Genomic DNA, 20729 nt, shown 5'->3' with positions numbered 1-20729 from the left:
ATCTTGAACATAGAAGTACAATGTGTGTCCCTCCTAGGTTACAATGATAACAAAATCGCAGCATTTCGTTCTCACTCCTCTGAGTGGACAGAATCCCCAAAGGTGGCTCCTGTCAAATCTTTGTATTGTCTTGTCAATCTTCTCAGCTACCGAGACGTGCCTTGTGTCTCAAGCTCATATTGCGCAGGCGTGATCCAATCTGAGCCCGGCGAAATGCTGGTGTCTATCGAATAGGATCGCCGTCTCCTCTGCTGTACAGTATCTTAACCTACTTGTGGAAGTAAGTGAGACAAGAAATAGTAGACGGTACCCTTTTTAGCGTATTCCATGAGGGGAAAACGAAGCTTGCGTGTCTCCTTGGTTACATTTCACTGTAAACAACAGATATCAACCTGTGGATGGTGAGAGCAGCAAGAGATTATCCTCGCGTCTCCGGAATAGCGCGGTCATTCTTCCAGCCGGTAATATTTAGGACGCTTCGTTGTAACCGGCTGCGTGTTAACAGCGGCTTTATGTGGCTGTAACCCACGGGGACGGGAAGCGAATTAATTTAGGTTTATGAATGGCCCTGACATGGAGGAAATTCCGTTTCAGAAAGTCAAAACCCGGAGGAAGAAAGGCCACTGTCCACCTGGAATCCCATTGAATGCCATCGCCTGCGAGGACGAGTTTGACTGCAAGGAGCTGGAATCGCTCTTCCAAAATTACAACCTGAAGCTGGAGCAGACCTCCACCCTTAAAGCTCTGGCGGTTTTGATCATCATGGCATCAACTTTGGCTGGAGTGGAGCTAATGTCCAGCCCCAGCCTGACCATCTCCAAGGGGTCCCATCCGGTGCACTGCATAATATTCGTCTCGCTCTTCATCGTCACGAATGTCAAGTACCTCCAAGTGACACAACTCCAGCAGATCGTTAACCTGACTCTGCTTTTCGGCTTCACCTTTTCTTTCCTCTGCTGTCCGTTCTTTCTTGGCGTGTACGGCGCAGACCCGCCGACGTCCCCGGAGCAAGGAATGTGGCAGGTCATGCTGGTGACATTTGTCGCCTACTCGCTCCTGCCCGTGCGGACTCTGTTGGCCATAGTGTTTGGAATTATGGTTGCCATATCCCACATAATCGTTACTGCCACATCGGTCACAGTCAAACGACAGAGGCTATGGAGAACGGTAAGTGGTCTATTCATCTATAAATGGAACGATATTTGTGCATGCCTTGGCTACCCGCTCGCCGGCGTTGTGCGTGTCTGTTATGGCATTTCCAGATAAGCCTACACGTGCAGTTTTTCCTTCGAAAGAGATGGTAAACAAATGACCCAGACATGCAAATTGCCCAGTTCAGCACCTGAAAATGGACAGCAGCGTGTTGAACGTGTGCTTGGAGCATCTCACAATAGCTGTAGAATACCAGTGCCCCGACGAACGCACTCAAAGTTTAAAAGAGCATATTTATCTATTTTTATCGTGCCATGAAAAAGTTGGTGTTATTATTATTATAATTATTACTATTAATTGATAATAAGTTGTTGTCGTTGTATTAGCACTGTGACTGTTACTAGATGTCCGGATACAGGTGGGCTCGTACTAAACCGAGGTCTTGTGAAATAAATTGTATTAAAGGAGCTTATGGTTATATATGGCCTATAATATAATAGATGCAAGTCTGTTTGGAAAATTTAATTGTCTACCATATCAAAGGCGTAGAACATTTTCGAAATCTATCATTGTGGTGTCGGAAGTTTAATATACTACGTTCTTTTTTGAGTGAAATTTCATTTTTTCAGTTTGTTAAAGATGGGTTAAATGTTCAATAGAGATAAGTACAGTAGAGTACAGTACGCGCCCTCAAAACCCTTCACCTCCCGCAGGTCTAAGCTGGAAATCCGCCACACGTCATGAGAGGTCGGAGTTTAGCCCTACTGAACAAAGGTCTGCACGTAGTATCACAGCAACGCTGTCGGGAAAACCTCTAGCGCGCTTGCATTCCGAATGGGCGTCTTTAAGCAATGGCCAAAGGGAATTCCCAAGTCTATCAATGTTTAAAACGCAGCACACTAACCAAAACTGTACTGTCATGTCAAAAAAAAAAAAAAATACTGATATTAAACGACTACTACTACTACTACTAGTAGTAGTACTAGTACTAACACTGACCACGATAATAATAATAATAATAATAATAATAATAATAATTGTTGAAAGTTTGCAGTGAACAATGAGTGTCAGCTATCAATGATGGTCAAAGTCACGATTCTGAGTAAGAAATAAGATGGAAACTTAAAGTTAAATGTGAAAAGCATAGAAATTTGAACTGAAATGTAAATTAGGGTTTTTCCTAGCCAAATAGTCAAGTGAGTCAGGATTGGTCAGCATTTAGGATTGGTTGGATAAACCAAGCATGTTCCAAACTATTACCTACCAGGGGGCATATCATAAATCATGTCATTCTACCATGTAGAAGGAATTTGCGGCTCAGTTCAAGTTAAAAAAAAAAAAAAAAAAAAACAAGCTACAAATAAGTGGAGAAATTAGTAAAATGAAAGTCAATCCATAAGAAAACAGAATGCCATTGTCTGTGGTATTGAAACTAAATTGACCCTTGAGGTTAAGTTGCTCAATATTTAATCTGACACAGCAAAACCTCCATGTTAAGATGTAGTAATACTGATACAGACAGATGGATAATGACTTCATAGTTTTTTTGTCTTTGAATTGCACCAGACTGAAAACTCCTTTGTTATGTCTAGAGCATTTAGGCTATTTGTCCCCAACCCCCAGGTCCTTTGGAACAGTGGGGCTGTGGTTCAGATAGGTTCAGACAGAAGAGGACACCTTTGTGTAGATGCTGGAGTTTGTCCATGATACCGGGAGTGTTTAGAAACAGTAGCCCCAACTTTATTGGCAAACTACTCCACACAAGATGCTTCATCTTTACTGTATATTGTCATTAGAATTTTAGCAGAGTTATTTGAGATTCTTTCTCTCCCCTCTTCTCTCTCAGTCTATACAATACCTTCACTGTTAGTCATGGTGACAAAAAAACATGAGAAAAAGCATTATAATGACATATACACATAATTTAGTCCTTTATCGGTAGTAATGTATTTCTATAGTAATGATAATGAACTATACTTTATATTTCTCATGCACTGCAAGTAATAACAGCTGCAGCAATAAATACTACAAAAACTTCAATATTTGAATATTTTCATTACTGAGACAACAATAGTAGCAGTAAAAAGGGATTCACCTTGTATTCTTAATGTTAAAGTTGCTTAGTAGACACTATTGTCTAGAGCAATTTATATAATTTACAATTTTAGAGATTATCCATATATACAGCTGAAGGCAAGTCAGGTTAAGAATTTTGCTGAAGGGTGCAACAGCAGTGTCCCACCAGGCAACCAGACTGGCAACATTTAAGCAACAAACCCTTGCAAGCCCGGTCTCTTCCCACTACACCACATTCTTGGCAGTACACGTACAGTAGCATTCTTGTGAAGTGGACTGAATGGTGAATATTGTTTAGTGGTGAATAATACTAATGTGGTATAGCGAATAAGACTAGAGTATTCAGTTAGTAATACTTAGGAGATATATCTTTTTGGTGACAAATACTGATAATATGGATATGGGTCTCCTTGGGTTGCAGAGTGGCCATTAGACAATGACAGTGGGGAGCAGCCTCACTATCATAATCCCATAATCCTGGCAGTGATCTCATTGGTGTGAGGGGGTGGGGAGGGGAGGACCTCTGGTGTCTCCTTTTGCCAGGACACCTCAAAAATGACCACACTGCATCACAGAACCCACCTGTCCGCCCAAAACACACATGATTCACGTCCAAATTAGGCTGAAATTAGACTGTGCAGGAGGTCTGGGGCTCCTTTTCCACCAGAAGAGAGCGGGAACAATAAAATAGTAATATGAAAATGAAAAGTATCAATCTAACTGGAATAAAGACATATTAGTAGAAATGAACCTCTCATTTATCTCATCAGCAGTGCACTGTTGACTGTGCAATATGATTTTTTCCTCTATTGTTAAATGGGCCAGTGCTCATAGGCAAAATGGAGGGGTTGTAGTAAGATTACCAAATGGACAGAGGAATTTAAACCTGACTTGCTTTCCAAAAGGAAAACTGCGCAATATGGTTTCCACAGAAATGCTCCTTGAAGTAACATGCCTTATGCTCAACTCTGGATTCTGTTGAAACTTGTCCTTATCTTTGGTTCAGAAACAAATTCAATGGTTATATGTTTTTTTTTCTGTTTTCAGTGTTGAAAAACATAATTATTGTTTTAAGTCAAAGGTTAGGACAAAGGTTGATTGAATAGAGTGAAGACATAATTCAAGACAGATGATGACTCTCTTCAAAGTCACATAGACTTTGCTTTGGAAATTTAATCCCAGGATAAGTGTTTGGTTGGATGTATGAAGCACACACAAAACAGTTTCCTAAAGTCCTGTATACTTGGTGTCCTTACAAACATTTATTGTGTACATACAATGAAATGTTTTAACTTAGCATTGCACCTTCTAGTAATTACTCTAGTTTGGTTATGAACATTGTCTCTTTGGCATTAGTGAAATATGTATGAAGGCTAATTTGAAATCCTTAGGTTAATGAATCAGTGAGTTGCCATGATCAGGTTGAATTATAAGACTACACCCTCACAAATGCTCTGGATCCATAAAAAAAGTTTTCCTCCAGTTATTTACAACACACCATCCAGTTATCATGCTCTGTTTATGAAATCGCTCAAAGTCAGAAAAAAAGGACCCATTTGTCAAGAAGTATTACAACCTCAAGGTTATTGACTCACATTGAGCCAGTGAGACCCATTGGACCTGCCACACACAATTTAACTTGCATTTCAACACAGTAATGTGTTCACACATACATCTCCAGTAACTCATGTGTAACTAATGAAAAGTGCCTGTTTTTTTTCCCTGTCAGGTTCAGTTGTGTAGCCTTGGAATTCGTATTATTAAGGCTACAATGCTATCGGCGACTGGAGGGTAAAAAAAAAAAAAAGAAAGTAGGCGAACCGAGTTTGTGTTTACACCCAGCCCCTCAGCAACTGTAATATACTGCGTTGTTTTGTTGGTAAGGGTCATGTGGTCTGACCGAGCGGGGTGACCAAGGCTCCCCGATCGGAGCCTTGCAGCCACTGTCTTGCTTGGGCTTCCCTGAGCAGCAAGCACACTCTTTTCGAACACATCCACAAAGGGAACGCGATTTCATTTACACGGTGCAGGTGCTGCACCTCACCCACCCAACCCCCCGCTCCGACACGTCCCAAAATGACGCACCCAAATCCCGGCTCGGGAATGTCTCACGCATGTCACCACGCCTTTCTAAGCTTCAGAATCTTGACATACTGTGTCTCAGAAGGTTTGTGTAATTAATGGTATTTGAAACTTTCCATCTGTCTGATTGTGTCTATGTCTGTATGTGTCTGTCTGTTTTTCTGTCTGCCTGCCTGTCTGCTGTCTCTTTGCCTGTTTGCCTGCCTGTCTGTCTCTCTGACTGCCTGCCTCTCTATCTGCGTGTCTGTCTGTTTTTCTGTCTGCTTGCCTGTCTGCCTGCCTGTCTGTCTCTCTGACTGCCTGCCTCTCTATCTGTGTGTCTGTCTGTTTTTCTGTCTGCTTGCCTGTCTGCCTGCCTGTCTGTCTCTCTGACTGCCTGCCTCTCTATCTGCGTGTCTGTCTGTTTTTCTGTCTGCTTGCCTGTCTGCCTGCCTGTCTGTCTCTCTGACTGCCTGCCTCTCTATCTGCGTGTCTGTCTGTTTTTCTGTCTGCTTGCCTGTCTGTTTGCTGGCCTACCCAACAACCTGTCTGTCTGTCTGTCTGAGGCTACCAGGCTAATGTGCAGAGGTCTGTGGCTCTGCTTGCAGCTGGTGGCCAACACTGTACTCTTCACGAGCGTGAACCTCTCAGGGCTGTTTGTGAGGATGCTGACAGAGAGGGCCCAGAGGAAGGCCTTCCTGCAGGCGCGCAACTGCATCGAGGAGAGGCTGCGCATGGAGGACGAGAACGAGAAGCAGGTACTCACACACGCATGCACTTATTCACACACACACACACACACACACGCACACACACACACACACACACACACACACGCACGAATACACACACTCACCACACACACACACACGCATCTATACACACGAATACACACACTCACCACACACACACACACACACACACGCACGCACGCACGCACGCACGCACGCACGCACGCACGCATCTATACACACGAATACACACACACACACACACACACACACACACGCGCATCTATACACACGGATACACACACTCACCACACACACACACACACACACGCACACACACACACACACACGCATCTATACACACACACACACACACACACACACACACACACGCATCTATACACACGGATACACACACTCACCACACAGACAAACACACATCTATACACACATATACACACACTCACAACCCACATACGCATGTATACACACATACACAAACATAGTAACTTAGATACTGTTTCTGTACGTCTGTAAGTGTTCTAAGATTTCTAACATTTTGCATAAATACAATATGTACTTTTAGTGTATGGAAATATAGTAGCTACTTGTCTGGACAAGGGTGCTAACTACAGGAGTACCAGCTATTATATTTACTTTATAAGCACCAGGTACATACACCACCACAGTGAACTACTGTAGCTGGTGATTTATACTACTGTTGCTGCCTAGCAAGATAGCTAGCTGGTTACAATGACCAGCTAGGTAAATTATCATGAGCTAGATATAATAACCACCTAGTTAACTAGATATCTAGTTACATTGTCTGAAATCATCGAAAGCTATACATCAAGATCCTGTACAGTTTCTAAGGACAGACCTAAGTGGTTACTGTTGGGGTGATCATTACAGAGTTCTATAGATGGGGGGGGTGTGGCTTACAGGTGTCACTCACTCCCATCTCTCCGACTCCCTTCAGGAGCGCCTCCTTATGAGCCTGCTACCCAGAAATGTCGCCATGGAGATGAAAGAGGACTTCCTGAAACCCCCAGAGAGGATTTTTCATAAGATCTACATCCAGAGACATGATAATGTCAGGTAAGAATCCCCCCCCCCCCCCCCCCCCTCTCCTTCCCTTCCCCTCCACACACACACACACACAGGCGTCTTCCTTCTCTGCCTCTCCCATGGAAGGGCCAATAGCATCCAGACACAAATACAATCTCAGAGCCCATTTATCTTCCCCCTTTAATGGTCTTAATTTGCTCCTGAATGGATCAGTGTTATATATGCTGGCAAGCCTGTGAAGTCTCCATGTCAAGCATTACAAACACTAACGCTCTGTGTCAGACCACCATAAGCACCGAGGCACGCAAACACGGCCAACGGCCAAGATATCCTCGTTTGACCCCGGCAAAGAATGAAACAACCCTCAGACACCAAAGAAATGCAGTTTTTAAATGTTAAGATTATTTTTAAATGACCCAAAAGAACGCTGAATCTAAACAATATCAATCATATGATTGGTTTTGAAGTGATTTGATTTGCTTTTTCTTTAAACCTTTTCAAATATGATTGTTTGATCTGTTATCCGGGTAAAATTGACTATAATAAACCCTAAAGATGTCCTTGGCTGTCCGTGAACTCACACGACCCCTGGGGTGAAGACTCACAGGCTCATTGTCCAGGTGTGGCGGTGTGATATCAGCTCTCCTCCCCGATCTGAGTCGGATCGGGCGTAATGCGTCAGCAGCTCGTTTCCTCTGATGGGATAATCCCGGTTCGCTGAAAACGCGGCTCCGAGTCGCTGTCCCAACCAATCGCTGTGCTGGCTGTAGCCAAACTCAACTCTTGTCTTTGTTTTGCGGGAGCTTGTGGCAACCAATAACATCTTGGTTGGGGCAACCCACCTCTGGCCACGCTTGACCCTTAGTGGCAGGTGATACAGCGTTTTGCGCCTACACTGCACCGTCTCTGCACTCTCTGTTCAAAGACGGCTGCTGACACCTGCAGAGGATTTAGCCGCCCGGCCCCATGGTGGGCATCCAAGCCTACATCTCCATGCTGGAGGGAAGCGTGCCGCACTGAAACTGCAGCGTTGCTGTGGTCGTCCAACCTGCGGCGTGCCAACCCAAACTCCAAGCGTTAAAGCCTTGGCTGGATAAAGCATTCAGCCAAACAAAGGAGACTCACCAAAAGCCTGTTAATAAGGTAAACGGGTATGACACAAGAGTATGGTGTTTGCCGGTATTCCTGGTATTTTACCTATATTTTCATCAGAAGCAGGTGTACCAGAGTGCGCCTCTATAGGTCAAACAGTGCCCAGTTAAGAAGGAATGCTCCTGCAATTTAGAGTTAACCTTGCTCCTGATTTTTGCAGCAACGGTGACAGGGAGCTACGCGTGGCCCTCATCCAAGGGTCATAACAAATCACTGCCCTTGTATGTTAAGGCGGCCTGGTCCGACTGCTGACCAATCACGTGCTGAGGAAACGTCTGTGCCGTGGGCGTAAGGCCCTTGTTGTGCGTAGTGGTCGAATGCAGGTCACAGGCAAGGAATACCTAGCGTACAACACAGCAGAGTACAGTAGCGTACAGTACAGCACAGCTCCCAGGGGAAAGAGTTAGCCTTGGATTAGGCTGCAGGGGATTAAATACAATGGAGCCCAAACTGGCTTGCATAATGTGTGTGGTTAAATATGGTCTTCTCATCCCTCCCATGCGATGGAAAACGGACAGCTGAGTGCACTGCACGGCGGCGCTCGTACCGGACGAGCCGAGATGCTCCGAAGACAGCCGCGAGCGCACGGCTTTGCCGCCCGCTGCGAACCACGCTGGCATTTAACGGAACAGCGGCAAACGATGGCCACGTTTGATTAGGGCAGCTTGAGAAGCGTCCTCAGCCTGTGAAATGGTGGTTTTGAAACTTCAACGCAATTACCTTCATGTGTAAAATAGCATTTTAAGTATTCATATTAATTGATGATGATGATGATGGATGATGATGATGATGATGGATGATGGATGATGATGATGATGATGATGATGATGATATTATTATTGTATGATTTGAACTGAATCATACAATGTTGTGCTACTTTGTGCATACATGTATGGAGTGCTTACATTGAGGAAAATATAAGAAAATATACCCCATAGTATATGCATTAACTGTTGGCAATAATTTTCCTTACATATGGACTTGCCCATTGAATCTCCAAATCAGTCCACAAATCCCAGCACTTTAAATTGCTGTAATAGTGACTGGGGAGATATAAATAGAGTAAGAGAATATTCTCATATAAACCATGACATGCCAGCAATGAACTGTAATTCCCCTTGATAAGGGCATCTGGTGCACAAGTAAATAATGCAATGTGCTGTAATGCAATGTAACGGAGCTTTCTAAATAGATTTGCTATAATTTCCTAACTCTTAAAATAGTCTCTGAGAGAGAGAGAGAGAGAGAGAGAGAGAGAGAGAGAGAGAGAGAGAGAGAGAGAGAGAGAGAGAGAGAGAGAGAGAGAGGATCCATTAGGATCAAGCTCTTCCCCAGTATATTTTTTATTATGGCTTGAGGGCCAGATGCATGCGTGCCTGTTTGATTTTAAATAAACTGCACTTCAATCAGAGCAGAGCCGTTACAGTGTTATGTGATAAAAAGGCTTTAAGAACCACAACGTAAGTATCAGGTGTAATTCTGGGGAGGATCTGGGGTCAGGGAACAGAATGGCTCTGCCTCTTTGTACCCACAAGGGAGGATGTGCCCCAGAGGTTTATATGGTGTAAATGCGTTACATGTGATATGAACTAGTTAATCATCAGTGAATGATATTTTGCAGAAATGTGTCTTCTTATTACATTATGGAAATAAAGTAGGGTATTGGCTGGACAAGCTTGATAACTACAGAAGCACATGCTATTAGATTTGCTTTTATTTATATGCAACAGGTATATAGATTGTAACAGAAAGCAATTGTAGTTGATTTGTCTAGCTGCCTAGCTAGATATTTGATTAAACTTGTTAGCTAGTAATTTATGTAGCTGTCTAGTGATATATTTGTTATCTGGTTAAAATAACTTGCTGGCTATAATATACAGCTAGCTGTTTATCTGGTTGCCTAGTAATGTAATAGTTAGCTAGTCTAGCTATAGTAACTACTTGGTTAATTATCTAGATAGTTATGCGTGTGGATGATAAATAAATTTGAACTTTGGCTGCTAGTAATAGATGGTAACCAGGTTTTGGCTTGTAAGTCAACAGTATATAATTATACATTATATAATATATCTGCTTATAACCAATTGCTTAGTTGAATATTTTTCAGTCTTGAAATGCTTGCAGGGAATGACAGCCTAATGTTTTAATTGTGTAGCACTTTCCCTCCTAAGCAATCCTGTCAGAGAATGCCCTTGTTCCTAGATTTGGAGTGAGGAAGGACAGAGTCCCAGAGGGTGAACATTTTAAGCTTCCTCTTACTGCCTCGTATTGTTTGTCGATTCGCTGGCCCACGTGGGGATGTCAGAATGTTCACTTTGACGGGGGCCTCCAGTGAAGGGAATAGGGAAGAGGAGGGCAGTGTGGAATTCATCATGAAAGACTACCCTCATGTCTTTTTGATTGCTGATATCTTATATGGGATGTAAGAGCATTGGATATCTGACCATGAGTCCCATCCCAAGCTGTCAGTGAACTTTTTTCCCCTCTGAAAGACCAGGCAGATCAGGTGCGTTATGGGAGACATAAGTTGGCACGATACTCATAATTCAATCTGAAGTCATTCACGGTGTTGCATATACCAGGAGGTCAGTTTATCCAAATTCCTCCATGGCCTGAGATTCTACAGCTCTTGTTCAAGTCCCTGCTCTTCTGCTCTGACATTGTACTTGCAGTGCGTTCAGAATGGTCAGGCGGTGTGGAAAAATCGGTGTTCAACAGAGCACCGCACACATGAGCCAGCTCAGCTACCATCCCATTTCTCGACAAGGAAGACTTGTTTTACTAAAACCGGCACAACACGCGATCCCTCCGTTAACTAGTGGTATCGGAGCGGATCTCAGAGTGGCGTAGGGCCACCACGCTCGTATGGTGCTGCCTAATACGATTTTGATTGTAATTACTATCCTCATAATAGCATGGGGGGGTCATTATTCTCCCGAGTGCCGCTGTTGATCCGCAACGACTGTAGTGTTCGTTTAATCAGAGCTGCCAGTGCAGGGGGAGAGGGGACCGTGGGGCAGTCCTTAAGTGAGTAATTCACGCTCAGCTCGGAATGACATTTCACGTGCCCCGAAAGCAACCTCATCACAAAAGCACTTCAGCGGCGTAATTGTCTCGGGCCAGGTGTCAATAGCCGCACGTGCTAGCGCAGAAACCGTAGCAGACGTTTTCCAGCAGCCCAAAATGGTAACGTGTTACTTAGTTCATGCCCATTGATTGCACCTGTTTCATAATGAAAAATGCTCTTGACATAATCGGGGTGGGGGGGGGGAGTAGTTCCATCGATCAGTGGTTGGACGGGAGAGTGAGTGGCAGGGCGCTTTCCACTCCCCTGATTCGCAGAGGCAAAGGAACATATTGTACCCTGACAGTGTGATAATTTGAGTAGCCAAGCTAATCCCATGGCACTCAGGTCTAGTGGAATGATGCATGTAGAAGCCGATGCTTGTGCTGGAGAGAAGCGTAGAAGCATAGGTAGAATACTTGAGCATCTGAATGCTTGAACTACATTTCTTTGGACTGGGGGCGATAGTTCATTACAGGGTCAAAGGGGTGGGGACGGGCTGGGGGTATGTGGCGGTGGCAGTGCAATTGCACATATTTACATCTACACTTATGGGAGCCCAAGCATTTCTTCATACCACCACTTCAAATACACCCTTTCTTAGGACCCAAAGTCTTGTGATGCATACTGTGAGTAACTATATTCCAATAGCAAACTTTACGGCTGTCAATTTTCACACAGAAGTTTTTACCTTACAAAATTAAATTAAAATTAAATTGTGTGCAATAATACTTCACGCGCACAATATAAAGTTATACTTTCTTTCAAGTGTGCCGGTTACAGATGGCCCCCCTGATTAAAATATTCACAGTAAACTGAATTTATGACACCTAATTAGTTTGACATCTGTGATGTGACAAAGCGGCATTTTTGCAAGTCCTTTTCCACAGACGACGTGATCTCTGTGGCTGTTAAACCAGCCCCCTCCCTGTACTGCGCAGTCTGTCGTCCGCCCCGGCGCACAGACGCATGCTTTTGCTCTGGAAAAGGCTTTGGCGAGTGAGTGAGTGTCCGGCCGCGCTGTTTGTCCCCCCACAGCATCCTGTTCGCCGACATCGTGGGCTTCACCAGCCTGGCCTCGCAGTGCACGGCGCAGGAGCTGGTCAAGCTGCTGAACGAGCTCTTCGGGAAGTTCGACGAGCTGGCCACGGTGAGTCTCCGGTCCTCGGTCCCCCTGGAAAGGAAACCCAGGGAAAGACCATGGTTGGATGTACCCCGGGTGTTTGGAGATCTATAATGTAACAGCCATTTACTTGTTTACTTTTTTGACTCCCTTTCTTTCCAGAGGCTGCTGCTGTTCTTGTTGAGGGTGAGACTGCTATTAACTACAGCAAAGTTCCAAAGTACATTAGAGATTTGGTTATGTGTCCCCATTCTCCCTCAAGAGTGTCTGCCAGCCACTACACAATAGTTTTTCATTAGTGCAAGTACCTAAATGTACTTGTTTGTTTGTTACTTGAAGTTTTTTTTGCTGCTCGTCCAACTAAATACTTTCCCTGGGTTTCATTTTCATATCCTTTTATTACTTTTCCCAGTAGACATAAATCATGTCAAACAGTAAGGCTGAGGTCTATTCAAGTCCAGAGCGTCAGCAGTCCCACTCCCTTCACCCCAATGCTCTTTCAAACAAATTTGCCATATGAAGACCATCACTGTTAATGAGGGTGCCGAGTGTCAAGTTAGATTGAAAACCTGAGATACTGTGGGCCTTTCAGAAACCAGTTCTGATTAGCTGCATCAGTAAGGTAAACATCTGATGATTTTAGAGGACAGTCCTAGACTTCTGGCTGCAGTGCTGTAAGCTGTAAGAATTCCTCTCATACAGCTGATCCAGCTGGAATCTCATGAGCCATGCTTGCTCACGTGCAGAACCCGTGACACCTGCCCACAGGTATTTTGCGTTGGAGGAATTCCGGCAAAGGCTGAAGGGGGGGGTCCGCTCGCAAGCAGAGCCGTTTTACTTCTCCATTGTGCTGCTCCGCAGACATTACAGTATCTGACAAACAGCCTGACTCAGAACATGTTTCACGGGTGCTGCACCAATGAGTGGAGAGGAGCCGGTGGTCTCATTACACCCACAGTGACAGGAAGTCTCACTCGGCTGTGTCTGAGGTTTCATCGTCTGGAGGGGGCGGGGAGCTGGGGGGAGCGGGTGCTTGTCACCTACGCTGTCATCAACCCGAGCTAATCCAGGTGTTGGTTTAAGTGTTGTTATAATTAGCTGTCTGCTTAAAGGTCTCTGCCCGGGCCTGGCTCTGAGACGTACAGTATGCTGCTGCTGACGGAGCTTCCGTGGCAGATTTACTACATATCTCTGGGCTTGCTTAGCATGTTTTAAGGTGTTTGTTCTCTCCATGTGGTTATTTGGTTCATCTGAGATGGTTAAAATGTGGCAAGGCACAATGTGTGAGTCTTAGAATAAGCATGTCCGTGATGTACCGTGAGGAGTCAGGGTTGGGTTTTTGGATGTGTAAATCTGGATGAAATCCTGCATCATGTAGCTTATAGACTTGCTGGAGCTGCCATTCATTGCCTGACCTTCAGTGTCATACTTAACTGTTCTGCAAATTTCAGCATGCTTTGGCTATGGAATCAAACATATTAGCACCCAAACAAGAAACAAATGGACAATAATGTGACACGCTGTTAACCTGATTACAATGCTGGATATACTGTGTGTGTGTGTGTGTGTGAGTGAGAGAGAGATTATACAAAAAACATGCACACATATATATTATGTACTATATATGCACACAGATATATATTATATATTACAGCCTTCTTCAGTAGCATGTATTTAATGCATGCATGCGTTCGAGGCGATACAGATGCAGCAACCTGCCACAGTGGCTGAAATCATTTATCACAGGTACTCTCATTCCGAACGCAGCAGGCGTTTTCTCCAGCTTTTCAGCGCCTCAGGTAGCGCGTGGGAAGGAGCCGATCGCAGGGCGCTGCTGGGAGATCCCTGTCAGCGCTCTCCGCTTTAATGGCGCTTCTCGCACCGCTTGCCTCGTGATTAATTTGTGGAACGTTCTTCTGGAAGGGGGTGCACTGGGAAAGGGAGCTCTACTAGCAGTAACTGAAGCAGACTGTTGGGGATGTGTGCAGTGAAGGAGATTTATATTCACATTTATTCATTTGGCAGATGCTTCTGTCCAAAGTGACTTACAGTTGAGGCAGAGTACAACACAAGCAAATAGCCATATAAGGAGTCAACAATATTAGAAGCGCTGCTTTACCAAGTTTCAATAGTTGGCCAGGCAGGATACAAGCTAGCTAGTAGAGATGTGGAAACAGCTTGACCTAGCTGCTAGCCTAAAACTAGTGGTGGAGCTGGGTTGGATGTCAGGGGCTGTGGGTTCCAGTACAGGCTTCCTGTAAAGAGAGGGAGGGTTGTGAGGGTACTCCATTCCTGTCATTTTCTGTCATCTGTAAAGGCAAGATGAGGCCTAGCTGTGTGACGACACCTCTGGATACAACTAGGTGAGCGCCTCTCAGCACTGGGAGTGAACTCTGAGGAGCGACCTCATGGAAGTCTGGGCTGTCAGCCAGTTTGCCGCAGACTCGGAGATGCACCTCTAACGGTGGCAGTTTCTGAGCTGATGAGGGCCTGCGTTTTCAGGAACGAATGGTTCACGGCACTGAAACAAACTCGAGAGGACGCAGTGGCCCAGGATAAATGCTTCTTGACTTTCCCTGAAGGACATTTTCACTTATATAAATGCAATCAGCCTCAGTTACTTACTTCTGAGTGAATGTACGCTTGCAATCTTTTAATCCACAGGATTACGTGCTAACTGTCCCCCGCAGACTTTGCCTTGCTCGAAGCTTTTGTTTAACATTATCTTGCCACCTTCACCATGTTGTTGACCCATCACTGACCGTGCTCACTGCTTCTCTGACCGCTTCCTTACCACACGCTTGGTCTCGTTGACCACTCTTTGAACACCTCCTTGGTCTCTCTCACATTTCTTAACCACTTTCATTTATTCATGAAACATTCTTTCATGCACTGGGTTTCAATTAACTTGTGTCTTTTGGAATATTATTTGTTGATATTATTATTATATTGTTTTCTGCTTTGCCTATGAATGGATGGATTGTTTGGATTTTTTCATGCAGTTCATGCAAATCTCCAGCACATCTGTCCTTTTTCTTATTCTACAACCACTTGAACTTTTAATATTTGCACATAGTTGCCAGGTATTACCCCCTTAGATAGTCACCGTTTCAGCTGTATTCATTTATCCCAGATAAAGCAATCTAGCTGTGTGAATCAATTCTGTGTGGTGCAACATTACATGCCGTAACACTGCATGTTGTCACACTCTATGCAGTAATGCTGTATGAATGAACATTTTCTTTAGCGTTCCCTGCTGTGATGCGTGCAGTAAAGCTGTGTTCTGTAATGCCGTATGCTGTAACACTGTGTACGGTAATGCCGTATGCTGTAACGCTGTGTGCAGTAACATTGCATGCTGTAACGCTGTATCGCTGTGTGCAGTACTACTGCATGCTGTAACACTGTGTGCACTGTGATGTAGTGCTGATGGGAAGACTGTCTCTCTCAGCTTCAGACTAAGTGCTGACAGTGCCACATGGCTGACGGGCACCCTCATGCCACCCTGCCTCTCCGGCCCCCGGCCAGGCACACCAGTCATCAGTGTGTGGGACGGCGCCAGGAACGCAACGTTCCCACGTCTGTGCCGATTCACGCCAAAAAACCCACTCTTACCCTCTCACTTTCTCCGTTTCTGTTTCTCTCTGTCTCACTCTTTTTCCTCAGCCTCCATCTCACGTGCCACCCCCCCGCTTCCGTTTGCGTCTCTGCCCCTCTCTCACTCTCCTCATCTGACTCTCTCTGTGCGTCTCATCCCCCCTCTTTCTCTCGCTCCATGTTGTCTTTTCAAAGAACATTCATTTGCCTTTGAAAAAATCGGAGTGGAGGACGATCTGCATCAGAAATTTGGACCCTGAAATTTTTAAAACATTTACTGCTTTGCTTTGTGGATGCCAGATTTTTTACACCCCACTTTCCTAATCTAAGAACTGGTGTGTGGTCAGCAGTCACAAACCCTCCTCTCTAACTGCTTTGAAGTCCATTCAAAATACAAGTCAGGAGTGGCTACATCCTTGGAAATTTGTACGGACTCTTCTCTCCACGTGAAACTCAGCTCGGCTGAAATTCATAAATAGAAATATGATAAAATGTTTGTCTGTACATCTTTCATAGCGCTCCCATGAATAATTCATATCATAGCTGGCTGAAGCTGGCTCCCAAAATAATGAATTATGAGTAGCTATGTGAGGAGAAGCTGGCCAACACTTCTCTCAAAAAAAAAAAAACCCAAAAAACAGAAGGATAACTTACAGAAACAAATAACTTATTTTAAAACTCCACTGACAGAAAAGAACATGCCGTGAGCACACAACCAAAACTTAACTCAAACAACCTCCCTGCTCTTCAGCCACACACCTGTATATAACAGGCCTTTAATTGGCAGGTGAGGTTAATTAACCAATGGCAGGTTTACTCAGACAAAGACGATTGCAATTAAATAATTGAACCTGCACCTGAGTGACATGAGCTTAGTTATTGACAAGGTTGAAAATTGAAAGACGAGATCCTTAAACACTTAAATAATTACAAATAAAACAATTAACAGTTTTGAGGGCGGGTGAAGGTTCTCCTTCACTGCCATTATTCACTGCCATTCTGTGTTATTCCAGCAAACTAGCTCTTAAAGACTGAAATTTTAAATTTTGATTCATGTTACTCATCCGTGAGGGGAAGCGCAGGGATCACTGGGCTACAGGCATGTCACTATTAGAGTGAAAACAAGGCCTGAAGCCAACATGAGGACATAGCTCTCAGAGGGGAGAGGTGCTGTTCCATTTCTCATTAATGATACGCGAAAGAGCATCAATCTGCGTTGTTTTTGCCTGGACGCTGAAGAGACCTCGTGCTTCAGAGAGACGCCCGCGCCCACAGCGTTGTGTCTCTGCAGCTCGATGGGCTGACCTGTGTCACAGGGAGACAATTAAAATCTGCTGACAGGCTGAACTCTGTGACTAGAGCACATGACCCGAGGTAATCTCTCCAGGGTCTGAACTCGCTGCTAAACCAATAGCGTGAACTTACAGAACTGGGAGTTGGGGGAGGCCTGTAGGACTTCGAGTGTCCCCTCGCGGCTCCTGCCAAATATTTACCCTCCGAGATTTGCCTTTATTGCAAGTCTGTGCTCGGGAGTCTGGGAGTTTATGACCGCAATTACTGTGAAAGACTGCGGAAGGTGTGTCAGTGGCTGGCAGTATTTCCTGGGAGAGGATGGGGGGAGTTCGCTCTCTTACACATTTAAGTGATTTTAACTTTGATTCATGAGCTGGCTCCAGATGTTTAAGACACACAAATCCTCACTCAGGCTTGTTGATAAACTGGATACAAAAAACGCCATATATAATAAAATGAGGAGATTCGACTTATCACCAGGTGGCTGCGGGTTCAAATCTCTGCTGGGTCATCTCCGTTGCGCTCCTAACCTAAATCGTTTTGGTGAGTTTCCATGGCAGCGCGAATGCTGGGATGTCGTTTTCTCCCGGAATAAATGGTTGCAATGAACCTCCAGGAAAAAAAAAAAATCTCAAAAGGGCCATTTTTAGAGTCAAAGCAAAAAAAAAGCACAAAAAAGTTATAAGATAATGGCCCTTCCAATTACGCGGGGAGAGTTATGGTTTCGACGAGAGAGAGAGGCCACGGCAAGTTCAGACTTGCAGCTAGCTCGTTCCGCTCACCCTCCAGCTCCTTAATCCACTTTACCACTCCGAGGTGCCAGCTGCTTGCACACATTAGCTGTGCGGAATAAAAAGAAGTAGATGGATCTAATGCGGCCTAATCGAGATTTATGCCTCATCCTGACTGCTGATCACATGCCGTGAGCCTTCCATAGAATTTCACTCCCTCGGTTCTGCTCTGAGCCTAGTGGCAGCCTGGACTTGTTTAATTTTTTTTTTTTTTTTGCCTGTGACACATGTCTCATTGTGTACCGCCCTACATCACTCTCCTTCACCCGTGTCTGCTTCAGATGCAATCTCCATGCTAATCAGCCACTTCCAACAAAAGACCGCGTGATGCTTATTGCCAGAATGCAAATATCACACGCGATAATACAGATGAAGACAGATGGAGTAATATGATGATGGCAGTGTATAATCCCAATGAGAAAAGCAGTTCTTTGGCGATCCCACTCCCAGAGCAATGAAAGCTTTTTTCCCCACAATGCACTGACTTATAATACTTACAGCAACGTTGTTAAACCTTTGTGTTACAGTGTAGAGTTGAGTTTATATTTGTTCTTGAAGTTTAATGTTTGCTTACCACTAGGGTACTTAAGGGATAATTTCCAATTCTCAGTCAATAATGTTTTATTATTTGTTGTTCTCTAAAGAGCTAATCATTTATATAATATCTTATGTATAATTTAATGTGTTCTGTTATGACATCTCTCAGTCCTTTGCCCTTTGGGGTTATAGCCACAGTTTCCTGAATTGCTCACATAAAGAGCAATCTCTGGAGAGTTTCTTGGCATTTCCTTTGTTAAGAGCACTGTGTGAATTAAAATGTGGCAGATTGATGGTTTGACAGGAAAGTAATTCACTGGGCGATCTGTGCTTGTCATGCTGGCTTTCTTCATACCTGTCTTATGTGCAAGTCTTGGCAGCAACAGCATGTGACTTGGGATCACAGTGAGATTAACCCCGCTCAGATAAAAAAAAAAAAAAAAAAAAATGGAGAGCTGGCCACGGTCTAATATTGCCTGCGACCAGGGACAAAACGGCATGCTCTATGGAGGCAGAGAATATCCCTGCAGCTTTAATGCCCTCCAATGACCGCTGACATCAGCACAATCCACTTTTTTCACAGACACACTGGCACTCTTTGGGGATGGGGAAAGCTGACATGTGTTGTCACTGGAGATTTGTTGATGATGTCTCTGTGGCATGTGGGTTTGAATGTAGATCCATCTTAGATACATACCTATCTACATAGTTAGATCTATGTTTACCTTTAACAAATGCCAGGTGGGAATACAATTTGTGCCAGACGTAGATAGCTCCAAAAAGGGGCGTATCTGGAATTGATTACATTGTGAACTAGACTGTGACTTCTCAGCCCTGATCCTGACTGTGTGCACTGTCTCCCGGCTTCTGTTCCAGCCAGACACTTTCCATCTGGATTTGACCAATCATTGCCTTGCTTTAGTACATTTGCTTTGGCCATTTATGAAGGTGTTAGTGGTTTAAAAAGACCTGGAAATCCTGATTAACTTTGGCCCTCCAGGCCTTCAGTAGCTCTGATCTAGAACCTCCTGGTCCAAACTTCTTCCAAGAGCCTCTGTCTTTATACAGACTCCTGTTTTGCTACCAGTAGATCCAGACTATTTCATTTCAGATTTTGTTTTGGTTGTCTCATTTGCTGCCAACACACAGCACAGTAGATAGAAGTGACATTGAAATATTTCAGACTGCTGTCAGCTTCAGCAAAGACAAGTTGTTTAAATGCAAATTTTTTCACTACTCAGCAGAGAAGTTGTCTGCAATTATGCATGTGAAGATGAGACTTTGACTGAGACACATCAGCACAAGTTAAAAAACGAAGTAGAGAAGTCGGGAAATTATAATGATGAAAAAGACCTCACCTCAGTGTAAATGAGAACACATGGTCCTCACAAACTGATGCATTTTTTCAGTTGTTTTTACATAACAGTTTCCATTAATTTTTTTCCCCATCATGCCCCTCTCTGTGATTGACAGGAGAATCACTGTCGACGTATCAAAATCCTCGGAGACTGTTACTACTGCGTGTCCGGCCTGACTCAGCCCAAGACTGACCACGCCCACTGCTGTGTGGAGATGGGACTGGACATGATTGACACCATCACGTGAGTGCCCGCCAAGAATGCCCAATCATGTGACATCGTCTCATGCAAGTATACTTGATTCACCAACGCAGCAGCCCCTCCCCCACCTATAAGAATTCCGGTTTCCATTGCCCCTACCTGTTGACCAGATTCTAATGGTGCCATTCATTTGCCTGTACTCTCTTGCAGATATTTGCAGCATGAAACTTAAATCCGTTTTCCTTTAAAAAAAAAATGCAAAAGTAATAGGTTAATGCACTTGTGGTACCAGCTAGCTTGTACCTTGTCTGGCCAACTGTTGAAAGTTGGTCACGCAGTTCTTCTAATATTGTGACTCCTTGTATGGCTTTTGCTTGTGTTGTATTCTGCCTCACTTGTAAGTTGCTTTGGATAAAAGCGTCTGTCAAATGAAATGTAAAGGTAAATGTAAATTTACTTATGAATGCTTTATACATATACACTATGTATACTGCGTATACTTTATGTGTACTCTAAAGACCTTAC

At 44.2% G+C, this 20729-nt stretch overlaps 1 protein-coding gene across 1 annotated transcript in view; it reads left to right on the top strand.

The window, feature by feature from the left end:
- Nucleotides 1-226: 226 nt before the first annotated feature.
- Nucleotides 227-20729, top strand: part of LOC118771438 (adenylate cyclase type 1-like) — a 44207-nt gene continuing 23704 nt past the window's right edge. Inside the window, exons 1-5 of the mRNA XM_036519436.1 lie at nt 227-1167; nt 5898-6047; nt 7000-7118; nt 12343-12454; nt 20119-20246. Of these exons, the coding sequence (XP_036375329.1) occupies nt 559-1167; nt 5898-6047; nt 7000-7118; nt 12343-12454; nt 20119-20246 (1118 nt within the window). The 5' untranslated portion in view covers nt 227-558. The remainder of the gene's footprint in view (nt 1168-5897; nt 6048-6999; nt 7119-12342; nt 12455-20118; nt 20247-20729) is intronic.

This window comes from Megalops cyprinoides, chromosome 24 (genome assembly GCF_013368585.1).
Source record: "Megalops cyprinoides isolate fMegCyp1 chromosome 24, fMegCyp1.pri, whole genome shotgun sequence".
Lineage (NCBI taxonomy): Eukaryota > Metazoa > Chordata > Actinopteri > Elopiformes > Megalopidae > Megalops > Megalops cyprinoides.
This window is presented reverse-complemented; position numbering and strand designations above follow the sequence as displayed.